Source organism: Podarcis filfolensis, assembly GCF_964270895.1.
Source record: "Podarcis filfolensis genome assembly, chromosome: 14".
In the NCBI taxonomy this organism is placed as follows: Eukaryota; Metazoa; Chordata; class Lepidosauria; order Squamata; family Lacertidae; genus Podarcis; species Podarcis filfolensis.
In genome coordinates, this window is record NC_139616.1 from 28,507,932 (window position 1) to 28,524,631 (window position 16,700).

Consider the following 16,700-nt stretch of genomic DNA (forward strand, 5'->3'; position numbering starts at 1 on the left):
GTGTGAGAGCAACACTGCCAGCTCATAACCCAGCTCTCCTTACTTTCACTGGGAGGGGGATCTGGAGTTCAAAATGCCATTTGAGGAGGGGTTCTGGAGAAAGGGCTGTTCTTTTTTCCAAACTCAAAAAAGGAAGGGCTCTTTGCACATGCTCACTCTGCACTTTGTATATGCTCGGTTGTTGCCTTTGCTTCCTTCTGCTCTCTTCATTAGTGCCAGCAGCCTTCCTTACCACCCTGCCCAGCATGTCCCACTTCCTGGTTCTGGCTGGGTCTGAGCAATGGAAAGCCCTGACCCTCAGAAGTGGGAATCTTTATCTCTCATACACACATGCACATGTGTTTGCAAAAGCAGCCATCCTCATAAAGAATTGAAATCCTCTGTGTGCCTCTGGGCCCGTGCAGAGTGCCTATTCTACTGGCGGTGGGCGGGGGGAGGGGAGTGCTTGGGAAGGGGAAATCAGCGAGCCCCGTCCTCCTGGCTGTTGGTCCCAGCAGGGCAGGGCAGGGACCCGGATCTGGGGCGGAGGCGTGTGCCAGGTGGGGCAGCAGCGCCCGGGAAGGCGGTAGCGTGGCAGGTCCGGCTCCTCCCTGCGCGGAACCTGCCGGAATGGAGCCGGGGCGTTGGGCTTGCGGGGGTCTCGGCTGTAGTCGCGGCCCCTGCAACAAATGAGGAGGAGGATGCCCGGAACCCGCGGCAAGAGCAGTCATGCGCCACTCTCCGGAGCAACAGCCCCGACGGGGCACCCGCGGACCGCGTCTGCTCCTCCTCCGCCTCCTCGGCGCCCTGCTAGCCCAGGTAAGGCTGTGTGGGGCGTGGGATGTCGCCTCCTAAGATGTGATGCCCACCAGCCCCAGCCGAGCCCAGCTGCAGGAGTGGAGCGGATCCTAAGCCCAGGGCTGGTGGGAGACGCTGTCGGGATGCCCAAGGCTTCCCCCCTGTAGGGCGTTGGGACAGACCCCCCGCTCCCCGCCGTGGGCTGACTCTGCCAACTTGGAAGCCCGCGGAGCAATCCACCACCCACCCCCAAAAAAACACCATTCAGCGCTCTCCTGAGTCCCGGAGCCCTTGAAGACAAGAGGAGATGGCTTTCTTTCCTGCTCCCCTAAGTCTTCTTTTCCTGAAGCAGAGCATGATGCCGGCCCCGCCAAGGCGCTAGTCCTTCGCGAGGACAAAAAGAAAGGGGGGCGTGGAAATGGGGGCGCTTTCAGACAGCAGGGTGGGGGGCTGAGGAGAAGGCTGGCTTTCTCCTCCTGGTCCCGAGGAGGAGGAGGAGGAGAAGGAAGACTCTCACTCTCCCCTCCACCGCCGTGTTTGCTAAGCTGTTTGCCCAAAGGGTGCGCCCGGCTGGAGTTGGCGGGCGGGCGCAGCAGGTGAGCTGGCACAAGTCCGGCTGTTGCCCTCCAGGAATGCGCCCGAATGTGGCAGGTCCCCTGCTGCAGGGGTTTCTCTGGCAGACCCGGAAGCGGGGTCGGGGGGTGGGCGAATGTCACACACACAAACCACTTCGAGCCTTATTGTTCCTTTCCCCGAGAAAGCGTGGGAACTCGTTTCTTCAGGTATCTTGGGAGTAAGCCTTCTGGATCAGCCCATGGCGCATCTAGTCCAGCCTCTTGTTCTCACAGGGGCCAACCAAATGCCCCAATGGGAAACCCCTAAGCAGGAGCCCAGCACAAGGGGCCTCTCCCCTCCTGTGCTTTCCAGCAGCTGAAGCATTGCTGCCTCTGACCAAGGAGGCTGAGAATAGCCACTCTGGCTACTAGCCATTGATAGCCCTCCATGGATTTCTCCAATCCTCTTTAAAGCCATCTATGCCATTCTCTTTTAAAGCCCATCTGCGGGAGCAGGTTCCATGGCTTAACTGTGCTCCATGCCTCTCTGAGTGGCATAGGAGCGCTTCAGAAATATGGGGTGGATGTGATCACTGGGTGCCATCCGATGCTCCCCACAGGGTCCCCTTTCCTCCCCACTCCCCGTTTTGGCTGGCAAAACTAGGTCCTCTCTTTTACCTGGGAAGGCTCTGCTGCCAGGGTTGGAGGCTGCAGGCAGGACCACCAAGACACTCAAATCAAGTTTCGAGAAGACCATTGGTCCATCTAGTTCAGGACTGCCTACACTGACTGGCAGCAGCAGCAGCAGGTCTCGGGGGAAGACTTTCCTCAGCCCTTCCTGCAGATGTCATGAGAGAACTGAACCTGGGAGATTCTGCATGCCAAGCACATGTTCTGCTCCTGAGCAGAGGCCCTTTGCTTGAGCTGTCTCAGACTGAGTCGTAGAATCACAGAAGAGCTGGAAGGGACCCAAAGGGTCATCTGGTCCAGCCTACCACCATGCACTGAGTCAGCCACCTAGTTGGCTCTGCAGTGCTGTCTGGCGCCTGGTGAGATGGGGCTGCTGAGTTCTACTAGGGTAACCCTGATAGTAAGGAAGAGGAGGAAGCTGGCAGCACAGGACCAGCCTCTGGAGCGACTGTGCACAAGAAGGCAGGAAAAGGGCTTGCTGTGGCTCTGTGTTCCAAACTCACCCCGCTTCATCTCTTCCGGGCCTGCCCCCACCCCCCAGTGTCTTGCTGGCAGCACATCCACTGTTGCGGAAACGCTGCTCTTTGTGTCAACCCTTGACGGGAACCTCCACGCAGTGAGCAGAAAGACAGGAGATGTCAAGTGGACCCTGAAGGATGGTGAGTAGCAGCAGAAACCCATGGATGCTGGGTTGGGGTTTTGCACTGGCTAGGTGCCTTTCACCTTGCAGGACTGGGCTTAATAATAATAATAATAATAATAATAATAATAATAATAATCTGAGTAAGCACCCCTCCACTTTCTCCTTCCAGATCCACCTCTGCAGGTGCCGGATTACGTGGCAGAGTGAGTGTAGCCTCCTGCAGGAAAAGGGCTGGGCTGCTTTCCCCTTGGTAGGAACAGCTGTCTTCCCAATCCACAGCCTGACTCCCAGGGGCTTCAGCAAGCCAGCCAGATGGGTTCCCAGTTTTGTCTGGAGGTGACAGCCAAAAGCGTCCTCTTTCCATGCCCTAAGAGTAACCCAGATGTCGTTTGTTTGTACATCCCACCTGCCTGGCCCCTTTCCAAGATGCAGATGTTGTAGGACAAGAATAACGAACCCTTTTCAGCCCAAAAGCCATTTTCATTTTGGGGCAACCCTCTGGCAGATGCTCTTCTGTGGTGGGCAGAGCCATAGGCAAGAGTGGGCATGGCAAGAAATGCAGATTTCACCTCTGGGCACCAGGTTAGTTGCTACACACTCACACCATTCTGTCTTCCATCCAGGCAAGGGAAAGGCATTATCAGGGTTCAAGTCTGGTAAGGAAGAGTGGGAAGCAGGGCTGGTGGGGGTGTGGCCTTGGGATAGGAGGTGTGGCCTGGGGAGAGTGGGATGGAGAGGCTTGGGAGGCCACATGTGGCCCCTGTGCATGAGGTTCTCCACCTCTGGTGTCAGAGGCAGAAGAAAGAGACAGAGAGGTGGGGTAAAAGGTTTGGAAATGGTACTTAAACCATCAGGGAAAATAAGAGAGCAGTTACTGCTCCAGGGGTCCAGACAACAGCTGTGAGAATCAGCTCTGTGAAATCTGCACAAATGTTGGGATTTTTAAAATGAATGAATGAATGGAAAAGCATGAATTTTGAGCTTTTCCCGATGCCAAATTCTGCTCTGGGTACCAAGTTCAGACTGGGATGCTGGCAGAGGGCTCTGGGAGGCATTGCCTGCTGGCTGGTGGTATGTGAATCGGTGGAGGGGTGTGTGTGGATCCCCTGAGTTGTAATTCTGAGCTTAGCAAAGTAGCCACTTGCCCAGAGGAGCAGGGAGCACTTTTCCACAGAGGAAGAGGATCAGCAGCAACTGAGCAGCTGATGTCTTTCGCCTGTGTTCCTGGCTCAGGCCAGCATTTCTTCCAGACCCAAATGATGGCAGCTTGTATGTCCTGGGAGGCAAGAACAAGGAAGGCCTTATGGTGAGTGGCCTGGGAGCAGCGGAGGGAGGCTGCATGGCTCTAGGGGAGGCAGGCTGGCTCTCTAGCACAGGAGGACCTCCTCAAGCCAAGGGGAGGTGGCCCTGTGGCCCAACTGCTGCATTTTTACTCTTAGCCCATCTGTCTGTGCTACAGAAGCTGCCTTTCACCATCCCTGAGCTGGTCCAGTCTTCTCCTTGCCGAAGCTCCGATGGGATTCTCTACACAGGTATAAGCTGGTGGGATGTGTGGGGCAGCTGTGAGTCAGGGAATGATGATGATGATGATGATGATGATGATGATAACTACTAAAAATTCTATAAAATATATCTCTGTGGTGTACAGAGAACTAAAGCAACAACAGTCAACTTCCACAACAATTAGGATCCTAGGGAGTTTCTAGATGGCCGAGCAAGTATGTGAAGCAGAGGGTATTGTGGAGCCTGTTTGCATTTTGAATTAGAGTGCCTCTGAGCATGTGTGGAGTTCCTTTCCTTCACCAACGAAGGACTGTAGGAAGTCAGAAGAACAATCATCCTAGAGGTTTTATTTACAATGAAGTGGTGTACACAGTTTTATCAAATAAAATCCAGTGGGGGTGGGATTACCTGGGGGGTGGAGCTGAGAGACAAGGGGGTGGCAGGCAGGTGCACTTTTCACACTTTGAAAAGCTGGCATTACTGGATCAAACTCATCAGGTTTTCTTGAATTAATTAAACAAATCTCTTTTAACTGGATTTTGAATCAATGTGCCATTAATGGTTCCTGTTTTGAATTTTATTGTGTTATTATCTTCCTTGGTGGGTCATGCAAACCACTATTCTGAATAATGCTTTTTATACTGCAGCATAGGAGGCACTGCGGATGAGTTTAGGGAACCAAGGGGGCAGTAACCCAGAAAAATTCAGGAACCCCTGAATTAAACAAATACATTTCTTAAGTGAGAAGGAGATTTGATCCCCAGCACTTTTCAGTTTAGAAATAAGGCATGAGCTTGTGTGGGCCACTGTGCACATTCAGATATAATGAGGCGGATTATGCCGAAAGTGCCACCCACCCATTTATGGGGTGGCTGGTCCCTGCTCCTGCCAACCTAGCAGTTCGAAACCATGTCGAAGTGCAAGTAGATAAATAGGTACCGCTCTGGCGGGAAGGTAAACGGCATTTCCGTGCGCTGCTCTGGTTCGCCAGAAGCGGCTTAGTCATGCTGGCCACATGACCTGGAAGCTGTATGCCGGCTCCCTCGGCCAGTAAAGCGAGATGAGCGCCACAACCCCTGAGTCGTCCGCGACTGGTCGGGGTCCCTTTACCTTTACCTGCTATGGGTACCAAGCAAAAATCCCTCTCCCCACTGCAATTTCCCCAGGGAAAAAAGAGGACACGTGGTTTGTTGTGGATCCAGCATCTGGGAAGAAGCAGACCACACTGTCTACTGAGGCTTGGGATGGTCTGTGCCCCCAAACTCCACTGCTCTACATTGGACGCACTAGTAAGTCTGGGTTCCCTTTTTGGCTTATAAACGTAATAGTTTATTGCAGGAGGGAGCAGGAACTCCCTTCTTGGCTCCTGAGCAGAATCCCACAGGAAGCAGATATCCACACCATTTGCCCAACGCTGGTGTGGTCAAGAACATGCAAGCCTTGAATGTGCCTTGCTCCTGGAAGTGGGTGGGATGTGACAGGCTCTGTGACCACACCAGGTATTTTCCGCCTGCAGGGTACATCATCACCATGTATGACACCAAGTCCCGCCACCTGCGCTGGAACGCCACCTACCTCGAGTACTCTGTCCCGTTTCAGGACCAGAACAATGACTACGGTGGGTAACTGGAAAGGCAAAAGAGAAGGGCCTTGGCTGGGCAGGTGATGTGGGTCCATCCATGGGCGTAGCCAGGATTGTTAGGGGAGTAACCAAAGTTGTTGAGCTTCTTTTAGAATATCACCCCTTCCCCCCAAGTTTTTGAGCTTTTTGGGGGAAACCATGAGTAAATACAGTCATACCTTGGGTTACAGATGCTTCAGGTTGCATTTTTTTGGTTGCGGACCACCAAAACACGGAAGTACTGGAATGGGTTACTTCCGGGTTTCGGCAGTCGCACATGCGCAGAAGTGCTAAATCGTGTTTTGCGCATGCGCAGAAGTGCCGAATCGCAACCCGTGCATGCGCAGATGTGCCACTGCAGGTTGCGGACACTGCAGGTTGCAAACGTGCATCCCGTATGGATTACGTTCGCAACCCAAGCGTCCACTGTATACCCCAAAAAGAGGACATTGCAGACGGCAGGCTTTCATTGGAGGGAGGGAGGCTTCTGCTGGGGGAGGCAGAACCTCAGCTAATTGACTACTTTCTATGCTTTTCCAGATTTTTTGTGGATTTGGGGGTGCAGCTCCCCCCACCCATAGCTCCCCCCATGCTCCACCCCACCCTCAACTTTCTTTCGCAGCTGGGTTTGCAAAGAGAAGATTGGCATTGCTTCAAGTGCCCCACAAGTGACCCTCCTCAACCCCCTCTTTTTATCCTGCACCCCCGAGCATTTCCACCACCACAGCACCAATGGGACACAGCTCACACACCCTCCACCATCCTAAGAAAACCCATTAACCCCGTTTTTATTTGATTTTATTGTTTGGTAGATTTACAAAAAGAGAAAGACACACGAGTACATAAATTTTTTAAAGGGGTGAGATTAGATGCGGATGCACAAAGCATTTAATAAAAAAAAAAAATCAAGACTCCTTGCACTCTGCTCCCCCTTTCTTCCCACCCAGGGTGGGCCTGCCCTCTGCCTGCCCCTCTGAGCTGGGGCATCATGCTGGGCTGGGCATCAGGGACAGCAGCCTCTCCTCCTCCTCACCTGATCTCCAGCAGCCGCTACAAGCTGCCCAAGGGAAGAGGCTGGCAGCAGCAGCCATGGAGAGGCAGTGGGATGCTTCCTCATAGCTGCCACTGCCATCGTTCAGGGCAAGCTCTGGTTCATCCTCTTCCCGGAGCTCAGTGGCAGCGTTGCTGGGAGGAGGGAAATAGGGATATTCTTGGATCAAATCAGAAGCTGGGATTGCTTTCATAATTCCAGGACTGTCCCTGGAAAGTCAGGACACTTGGAGGGTTTGCAACATAGAGTCTTGTGGCACATTAAAGACAACCTTTTCTTCTTGCATCATAAATGTGCACGGACTGCAGACCATTTTACCAGATGCACCAGGAACTACCCCTCTGGAAAGCGAGATAACATTGTTCAGCCACTTACTGGTTTTCCTTAACCTTCACCCTCTGCCCAGAAATGGCCCACTTTGCCTCTAGCGGAGACGGCCTGCTGGTAACGGTTGGCAAGGAGAGTGGGCAGGTGCTGTGGATGCAGGACTACGGCTCCCCTGTGGTTGGTGTGTACACCTGGCGCCAGGACAGCTTGCGGCGGATGTCCTACCTCAACATTGCCGTGGAGAGTCTGCGCTACCTCGTCCTGCGCTCCCAAGACACTCATTTCTTCATCCACTGGAACTACCAGTCCACCAAGGACTTCACCGCCAAGACTCGGCTGCTGTGGGTATTTGGGGGGGGTGTCCTGTGGCAGTGAGTTCCGCAGGCTTAATTCACAGCAAGCAGGAGACTGCTCAGTTTGTGCTGGCAAGTTCTCTGCTAGAATGCTGAGCTTTGCCCTACGGTGTGACTGATGTGCACCCTCTCCACCCCACTCCCCAATTTTCTAGGCCAACGCTGTACGTGGGCAAGTACGCTGCAGGTTTCTACGCCTTGACGTCCTTGGTGCACGAGGGCACAGCTCTTGTTGTGAGTGCCCTCTTCACCCCTTGGGTGGCCCTGGGCAGGTGGAGGAGGAGGAGGAGGGTGCTCACAGAACTTTTTTTGTGTGTCCCTGCCTGCTACAGCCTCAGGGGCTGACACTGGCCCGCAGCAGTGGCCCCACTACAGAAGACGTGACGATCCAGAAGTCCGGCGAGTGCGAGATCACGCCCAGCACAAGCGTCAAGTACCCACAGGGCAGTATCACCATCCCTCATAGCCAGTGGCTGCTGATAGGTGAGTCCCCTTCCTCCCTAAGCAGGCAGGCAGGCAGGCAGGCAGGCACGCACACACACACACACACACACACACACACACACACACACACACCATTATGAAGCATTGGCCCCCTTTTTAAAATTTTGCTCTGCATACAAAAGAAATGGGGAAGGGATGATACCTCCCACTTTGGGAACCACTGCTATGGCTCCAGGATGCCCCCTCAAGCAGCAGCAACGTGACTCCATTGGGCAAGCATTGCAGATTGGCTTGCGGATCAGAAGGTTGGCGGTTCGAATCCGCACAACGGGGTGAGCTCCCATTGCTCTGTCCCAGCTCCTGCCAACCTAGCAGTTCAAAAGCACGCCAGTGCAAGTAGATAAATAGGTACCACTGCGGTGGGAAGGTAAACGGTGTTTCCGTGCGCTCTGGTTTCCGTCATGGTGTCCCATTGTGCCAGAAGCGGTTTAGTCGTTCTGGCCACATGACCCGGAAAGCTGTCTGCAGACAAACGCTGGCTCCCTTGGGCTGAAAGTGAGATGAGCGCCGTAACCCCATAGTCACCTTTGACCGGATTTAACCATCCAGGGGTCCTTTACCTTTTTACCTTTACCTGCAGAACCACAAATAAAGCAGAATGTTTTATTTCCCCGCAGGGCACCACGAATTGCCACCCGTGGTCCACACCACCATGCTGAGGGCTTTCCCCCAGACTCTGCGGAGGAGCCCAGAGGTCATCCTGTCCCACAGCTCCTCTCCCAGGACCCTCTTTGACGATGTGAGTGGAGCAAGGGTGGGGTGTGTGTGCTAAAGCTGCTTCTGTGATAGAGAATAGAGTGTGTGTGCTTGGACAGGGTGGGGGTCTGGATGGCGAGAGGGGACGTTCCCGAAGGCAGCCTTGCCAAGGGTGTCTGTGTGCCTAATGTCTAGGTACAGGGGTATGTTTTGTTTGTTATTATTTATGGCATTTGCCTGTTTTAGTTCCTGGCCTCACATAGTCAGAGGCCACATGATGAGGATAGCTGGCACAGCGCAGACCCCCGCTTGGAGATGGAGCAGACGGAGATTTACCCTGGGTTCAGCCGCTTGGAGCTGGCGACGGCTGGCGTGGCTGCTGTGTTCCTGGGCGGGGGGCTCTTCTTCCTCCTCCTCTGGGTGAGTGGGCTTTGGTCTTTTTCCCCTTTGGGGGCTGCTTTGGGAAGTACTGTTCAACCCCCCCCAGCAGTGAGTCCTGGCTCTCTAGTCCTGCCTAGGCCACCCACTTCTCTGCCCTGAGATCAGCCCTTGACTTCAAAGAAGAACGTGCTTCTTTGTTAAACTATGGAACTCACTTCTGCAGGAAGTGGCAATGGCCACCGACTTGGGTAGCTTTAAAGGAAATCCATAGTCCTGAGGGCTACCTCTCGGTGGCTACTAGGCATGAGGGCTATGCTGTACCTCCATGGTCAGAGGCACTAATGGCTCTGGATACCAGTTGCAGGAGGGGGAGAGAGTGCTCTTGTGCTTGAATCCTGTTTGTGGGTTTCCCACAGGCATCTTGGTGGCCCCTGTGAGAACAGGACACTGGTCTAGATGGGCCATTGGCCTGATCCAACAGAGCTCTTATTATGTTCTTATATTAACCTGCCACTTGCACCATGATGGGAAGGGAACCTGCTGTCTGCACAGCAATGAGGACTAGAAACTTTGGAGTGCTAAATCCTGCCTCGGAGGTCAAATCCCAATACCTGTGTAGCCTGTGGCAGGATCCAGGCAGCCCAGGATCCAGGCAGCCCTCCCACTCCCATACTGGGGAAGGGGAAGGGGCTAAAGACATGGGTGGTGTGTTTCATTCTTACCTCCCACCCAGCAAATGCAACAGCAACAGAACCAAGAGCGGCAGCAGCTGCTGCACCAGCAGCTGGAGGAGAAGTTGCAGCTCCTGCAGCAGGAGCAAGGGATGGGGCGGTCCCTTGCCAGTCACAGCTCTGGGGAGCATACTCCCACAGCCTCCAGGGATTCACCAGGAATAACCCCAGACCAGAGTTTGGGCCCTCCTTCTTCTTCTGAATGGACGGATGGGGAGACGAGCCAGAGTCTTCTTCTCAGAAGCAGCAGCCCAGGTGGGTGCTGTCAAAGTCCTGGTGCAGCCAAGGTTTTCATTTTGCTTTGCGGGGGGGGGGGGGTACTAAGCTCCCTCAGCCAGGTGGGATTCAGGCAACACCTGGCATTCTGAGCCTGGAGTGGCCTCCGCCTGCCCTTCTGAGCATCAGCCACTCTCCCTCTCTCCTCGCAGCAGGTGCTGACCTAGAAACCATCCAGGTGGGGAAGATCTCCTTCAATCCCAAAGATGTCCTGGGCCGTGGGGCAGGGGGCACCTTTGTCTTCAGGTAAGAGGTGCCTGGGTGAACCCGGAACAGAAGGATATACCTTCTCCTGGAAGGTCCGCAACTCGGTGGCAGAGAAGACATGCAGAAGGATCTTGGTTTAGTCCCCAACAGTTCCAGGTAGGCCTGGGAGAGACTCCTGTCTTGAAACCCTAGAGAGCTGCTGCCAGTCAGTGTTAACAATACTGGGTTATGTAGAGCAATGGTCTGACTCTTTATAAGCTTCCTATGTCCTGAGCCAGAGCGTTGGTCCATCTAACTCAGCATTGTCTACACGGACTGGCAGCAGCTCTCCAGGATTTCAGACAGGATTGTCTCCCAGCCCTACCTGGGGATTGAGGCCAGGGACTTTCTGCATGCAATGCAGGTGCTGGCCATTTCCCTACAGCTTCCTTTTGCTCTGTGACTGATCTCCAAGCAGAGAAAGGAGCAAGAACTCAGCAGTGCATCTCTGAAGGTGTTGCCTTCTGGGAGAGTCGGGAGATTTACTGAGAGAGAGATTTGGCAGGAGGGTGGTCCAACCTGAAAGCGCAGACCAATGTCCAAGAAGGCTTCCTCCCAAGACACCTGGAGCCCAGGGAGATATCCAGAGAGGGAGCTGTGCTTGCACCTGGGAGTTTCCAGCCCTGGGGTCCAGGTGCAACTGACTGGGTGCAGCTGAGCCAACATGGCTGGCTGAGCCATGGACTGCTTCTTTCCTCTCCCTCGCCAGGGGTCACTTTGATGGGCGCCAAGTGGCAGTGAAGCGCCTGCTTCCCGAGTGCATCCACCTGGCGGATCGGGAGGTGCAGCTGCTGCGCGAGTCAGACGAACACCCCAACGTGGTGCGCTACTTCTGCACAGAGATGGACAGGCAGTTCCACTACATTGCCATCGAGCTGTGCTCTGCCACGCTGCAGGAGGTGAGCTGCGGGGAGGAAGAGGGGTGTGGGGAGGCGAGGGCTATCAATGACTCCTAGCCAGGATGGCTACGCACTGCCTCCACAGTCGGAGGCAGCCGTGCTTCTCAATACCAATTGCTGGGCATATGCGGGGGTCCCTGGCTGTCCTTTGCATCTGGGCATCCTTGCCACACATGGCCTGGATGATGATGAAGATGGTGATGGTGATAACAACAACAACAATTTATTACTTATGCTCCACCCACCCATCTGGCCGGGCCTCCCCAGCAACTCTGGGTGGCTCCCAACAGAACATTAAAAACACAATAAGAAGAAGAAGAAGAGTTTGGATTTGATATCCCGCCTTTCACTCCCCTTCAGGAGTCTCAAAGCGGCTAACATTCTCCTTTCCCTTCCTCCCCCACAACAAACACTCTGTGAGGTGAGTGGGGCTGAGAGACTTCAAAGAAGTGTGACTGGCCCAAGGTCACCCAGCAGCTGCATGTGGAGGAGCCGAGACACGAACCCGGTTCCCCAGATTACGAGACTACTGCTCTTAACCACTACACCACACTGGCTTCAAAACATCAAACATTAAAAACTTCCCTAAACAGGGCTGCCTTCAGGTGTCTTCTAAAAGTCAGATAGTTGTTTATTTCCTTGACATCTGATGGGAGGGCGTTCCGCAGGGAGGGGGCCACTACCGAGAAGGCCCTCTGCCTGGTTCCCTGTGGCTTCACTTATCGCAGTGAGGGAACTGCTAGAAGGCCCTTGGAGCTGGACCTTAGTTTCTGGGCTGAACGATGGGGGTGGAGATGCTCCTTCAGGTATACTGAGCCAAGGCTGTTTAGGGCTTTAATGATCAGCTCGGAAACGTATTGCGAGCCAATGTAGGTCTTTCAGGACTGGTGTTATATGGTCTCGGCAGCTGCTCCCAGTCACCAGTCTAGCTGGATTCTGGATTAGTTGTAGTTTCTGGGTCACCCTCAAAGGTAGCCCCACTACAGAAACAGCAGGATGATGGGAACTTCATCTCCATTCATCCTCTGGAGTAATGAGAACTGAGGTGCTGCCACTGCCAGGGGCCAGTTGGATGGGCTCCTTCTGTTCTCTTTTTGTGATGGTATATTGGGGGACTTAACCACACACACACACACACACACACACACACACACACACACAGGTGGATATCTCAGTTGGTAAAGCATGAGATTCTTTATCTCAGGGCTGTGGGTTCGAGCTCTATGTAGAGCAAAAAGATTCCATATTAGAAACAGTATACTTTTTGACTTGTATCCCTACCAACAAAAATATTTGGGATGGGGCAGGGGAGCAGAGGTTAAAAGTGGTGTCCCTTTTAAAAGCCCAAGTCTGTATACTGAAAAGAAAACTTTGATGAAACCGTGAGTACAGTGGTACCTCGGGTTACATACGCTTCAGGTTACAGATTCCGCTAACCCAGAAATATTACCTTGGGTTAAGAACTTCAGGATGAGAACAGAAATCGTGCTCCGGTGGTGCAGCAGCAGCAGGAGGCCCCATTAGCTAAAGTGGTGCTTCAGGTTAAGAACAGTTTCAGGTTAAGAACGGACCTCCGGAGTGAATTAAGTACTTAACCCGAGGTACCACTGTACATGGCTTGCTTTGCTTTTTCAAGTTCTCTGGTGGCAATTTGAGTCCCTCCAAAATGTTATTTGTTTGGTTTGTAAGGAATGGGTTCGTCTCTGTGCTCTGAGTTGGGCAGTGCCTTTAAGGTTATCTTTCTGAGACTAAGTTTAATCATATATTTATGATTCGCACAGGGTCCACTGGGCAGGTGGTGGCAGAACCTCCCTCCTTGGTTCCCCAGCGAAGTCATTCTGCCCCATCTTTCTGTCCCCCTTTTAGTATGTGGAGAGCCCGACATTCAACCGGCAAAGTCTGGATCCCGTCTCGCTGCTGCATCAAACCATGTCTGGGTTGGCTCATTTGCACTCCCTCAGCATAGGTAAGGGCAAGCCCCCCTACCCGCACACCTGAAGACAGGTGGTGGTGTTCCTAGGTGACGCATCAAAGGGCACAGGAACCTAGAAAGTTGCCTGATCCACCTAGCTCAGTATTGTCTACACTGGCTGGCAGCAGCAGTAGCTCCCCAGGATTTCCGGCAGGAGTCTCTCCCAAACCTACTTGGGGATGCTTTGGGGGATTGAACCTGAGGCTGTATCCAGAGGGCCAGCTGCCTCCCCACTCCATTAGATCAACGCTCTGTGTGTCTTCTCAGTCCACCGCGACCTGAAGCCCTGCAACATCCTGATCTCAGCCCCAAACAGCCACGGGAAGATCCGCGCCATCATCTCTGACTTTGGCCTGTGCAAGAAGCTGCAGAGGGGGCGGCGCAGTTTCAGCCTCCACTCTGGCATTCCGGGCACCGAGGGGTGGATTGCACCCGAGTTGCTGAGAGAGGACCCAAAGGAGAACCCCGTGAGTAGCGTCCACCTGCCCAGGCTCCTGTGTTTACGATGCAGGCAGGGTGAAGCGGCTCCTGTGGGCCGTGAGGTTCTCTGCTGCGGAGGTTGGGGATGCCACAGGCCTGCTGGAGACCTGACCTGGCCTGGGATGGGTGGTGGTGGGGAAGCAAAGGGTCTGGCTTTGGGAGCAAAGAAAGAGGCAGTTTCCTGCAGGACTCCTTTTGTCTCCGGCAGACGAGTGCAGTGGACATCTTCTCGGCTGGCTGCATATTTTACTATGTCGTGTCCAGCGGGCAGCATCCCTTTGGAGACGGCTTTCACCGCCAGGCAAACATCCTCACCGGGGCCTACCAGCTGGCGCATCTCCAACAGGAGACACATGGTGAGGAGCATCACCCACTATCATATCTGGGGGGCGGGCAGGCAGGGGGGCAGTTCTGCTAACAGAAAGAAACATCCCTGACTCCTCCTCCTTTGTGCATGGAGAGGCTTCATTTGCAGCCAAGCTCACCTGGAGGACAGGTGAGAATGGATCTAGCTATCAGGGTGAAGCTACAGACCGTGATGTCCCTGATCCAAACCTTGCCTCTGCTCTGCAGACTCAGCAGCTGGCTTTAAGCAAGGCGCTCTCAATCTCAGCTCCACCCATCTGCAAAGCGTTGATAATGTCCGGTATACCTTGCATGGGTATTGTAAGCTTAACCAGGAATGTATGGGAAGGGCCCAGCTCACTTTCTGCCTGCCCCCTTCCACCCCAGACAACGTCATCGGCCGGGAATTGATAGAAGCCATGATGAGCAGCGATCCCCGTTTGCGTCCGTCAGCCACACAGGTCCTCCTGCATCCCTTCTTCTGGAGCCACGAGAAGCAGCTGCAGTTCTTTCAGGTGAGCACCCTAGAAGGTGGGTTGGGGGGTGCAAGCCAGGCAGAAATCCAACAGGTGCAGGACTCGTCATGCTTGCAAAGCTCGGGGGGCTTTTAGCAAACTCCTCTGCATCTAGGATGTCAGCGACCGCATTGAAAAGGAGCCAGCGGATGGGCCCGTTGTCCGTGCACTAGAGGCCAGAGGGCAAGTGGTGGTGAGAGACAACTGGCGGACGCATATCTCCATCCCCCTGCAGACAGGTACAGGCTCTGCTTCTAGGGTTCCTCTCCCCCTCCCCACCGGTTCTGACCCGCAGGGGACAGGAGAGAGCATCAAATTCCCCTGGAAAAGCAGCTGTGAAGGTGCTCACCTGTGCCATTTCCCTCCTGCAGACCTCAGGAAGTTCCGTACGTACAAAGGCAACTCGGTGCGTGATCTCCTGAGGGCCATGAGGAATAAGGTACCTTGTGTTTCCCCCATTACCCAGGTGTGTCCCTGCCCTAGAGCGGTGGTTGCTGGTGGGGCAGAAAGCAAGGAGGCCAACAGGAGGTGGAACCAGAAGCTGTGCAAAGGATATGCCTGCGCAAACATGCAGCCAGTCTACGGCCTCCTTTCCATGGTGGTTCTGTGTGATGCACCATGGGTGGCCCTTGACTTCCTTTCTCCCTACAGAAACACCATTACCACGAACTGCCCAGCAGCGTCCAGGAAACCCTGGGGGCCGTCCCACGTGGGTTTGTCCAGTACTTCACATCCCGCTTCCCCTGCCTCTTGCTGCACACGTACCAGGCCATGCGCATTTGTGCCACGGAGAGGCCGTTGCAAGCGTATTACCCCCCTCCGTCATGATGGGACCATGCAGGGACATGCAGGCGGCAAATGGCAGGAAACTGATCTCTTTGGAGGATGGAAGAACTGGCTGTGGGGCCCAGGCTGCCCTGTTACAGAGAGGTGATTTCCTCCATTGGTGAGCGGCGGCATCAGCGTACACCAGCATGCTCTCTGGACCATTTGCAGGAGGACCCAGTTCAGCAAAGCCACTCCAGGATTCCGCCATCACTGTGTTTTCAGCAAAGCAAGTTTCCTGCAGAGCAGAAAGCACCTTTCGGTAGAACAGTGTACAGAGGTGTTCCTTCTCAGTCAGACCACTGGGCCGTTTAGCTCATTATCATCTAGTGACAAGCAGTTGCTGTTTGGGGTTTCAGGCAAGTGTCCTTCTTAGCCCTGCCTGGAGATGCCACTGATAGAGCATTTTGCAGGGCTTCATGCAAGAGAGCACTGCTTTATCTTCAAGCAGAGACAGCATAGGTATCAAGGGGAAGTCCCTGTCTCTGCAGTCTGAAGCTCCCTCTAAGCTGCCACTGCAGCAAGGGGGCTTTCTGGAGCAGGTTTCATGCCAGGTTTCATGCCAGGTGCCCACCCTCTCCTACAAAGGCCCATTGGTAGGAGAGGGTGGGCATCTCCCCATCTGTCATGGATGCTTTAGCTGAGATTGCTGCATTGCAGGGGGCTGGACTCGATGACCCTTGGGTCCCTTTCCAACTCTAAGATTCTATGATTTCTCCCCGGTAAAATGCAAAAGGGCATTGCTGCCAGATAGGGTCATGTATCACCCTGGAAAAGCAGGGGAGGTACCTGAGAGGTAATGGCTGAGATTAAGCCCTGCAATAGTATTTCCTGGGTAGGTGAGAAAAAAATTGTTCCTGGTAGCTGTATTTCAATTGGGGTGGGCCTGGGGGGTTGGATCTGTGGCCTCCAGTTCTCCCTGTAGGAGATCCTTCAGCTCATGGGGGGTCCATTACCTAACAAAGGCTGGTGGTGTCAACATGGCTCTGTCAATCTGGGTACTTTCCTCTGACCTCTCACATCAACCACTTGTTAAATTGCTGAGCATACCTGTTCTTGCAACTTGGGTGGTGTTTTATCCTAGCAAGTGACAATTGCTGCAATTTGTAGGTACGCTGGTAGGATGTCTTGCTGGCTCATAATTTGCCTCTGAGTGTTTTTGTAATGCAATGTTTTTAAATAAAAGATTTTTTGTAAAAGAAACAACAGTATATATTTAAATGTAAAAGCAAAGGAGGCGAGTGTTGTGTGTCCCCACCCCCAAGACAGGGGCTTTCTCAGACATTTTGCTTACAGAATCACCTCAATGGA

General features: G+C 53.8%; 1 protein-coding gene across 7 annotated transcripts; it reads left to right on the forward strand.

Annotated features, from left to right (window-relative positions):
- The first annotated feature begins 529 nt into the window (after positions 1–529).
- ERN2 (endoplasmic reticulum to nucleus signaling 2) lies at positions 530–16,592 on the forward strand. 7 transcript variants are annotated; one of them, XR_014541357.1, is made up of 23 exons: positions 532–798; positions 2,563–2,680; positions 2,834–2,867; positions 3,898–3,970; positions 4,124–4,196; positions 5,334–5,456; positions 5,684–5,785; positions 7,246–7,507; positions 7,675–7,753; positions 7,852–8,002; positions 8,641–8,762; positions 8,966–9,139; positions 9,834–10,086; positions 10,263–10,353; positions 11,063–11,252; positions 13,119–13,218; positions 13,492–13,691; positions 13,913–14,060; positions 14,437–14,564; positions 14,680–14,803; positions 14,936–15,003; positions 15,216–15,955; positions 15,995–16,592. XR_014541357.1 is itself a non-coding variant. In XM_083584612.1 (22 exons), the coding sequence occupies exons 1-22, from the start codon at positions 709–711 to the stop codon at positions 15,390–15,392; spliced, it is 2,880 nt and encodes a 959-aa protein (XP_083440738.1). In that variant the 5' UTR covers positions 532–708; the 3' UTR covers positions 15,393–16,592. The 7 variants fall into 7 exon arrangements, 5 of the variants coding, with proteins under 5 accessions (XP_083440741.1, XP_083440738.1, XP_083440739.1 ...); XR_014541358.1 differs by having other exon boundaries at positions 533–798; positions 10,260–10,353; XM_083584612.1 differs by having other exon boundaries at positions 15,216–16,592.
- Positions 16,593–16,700: the final 108 nt, after the last annotated feature.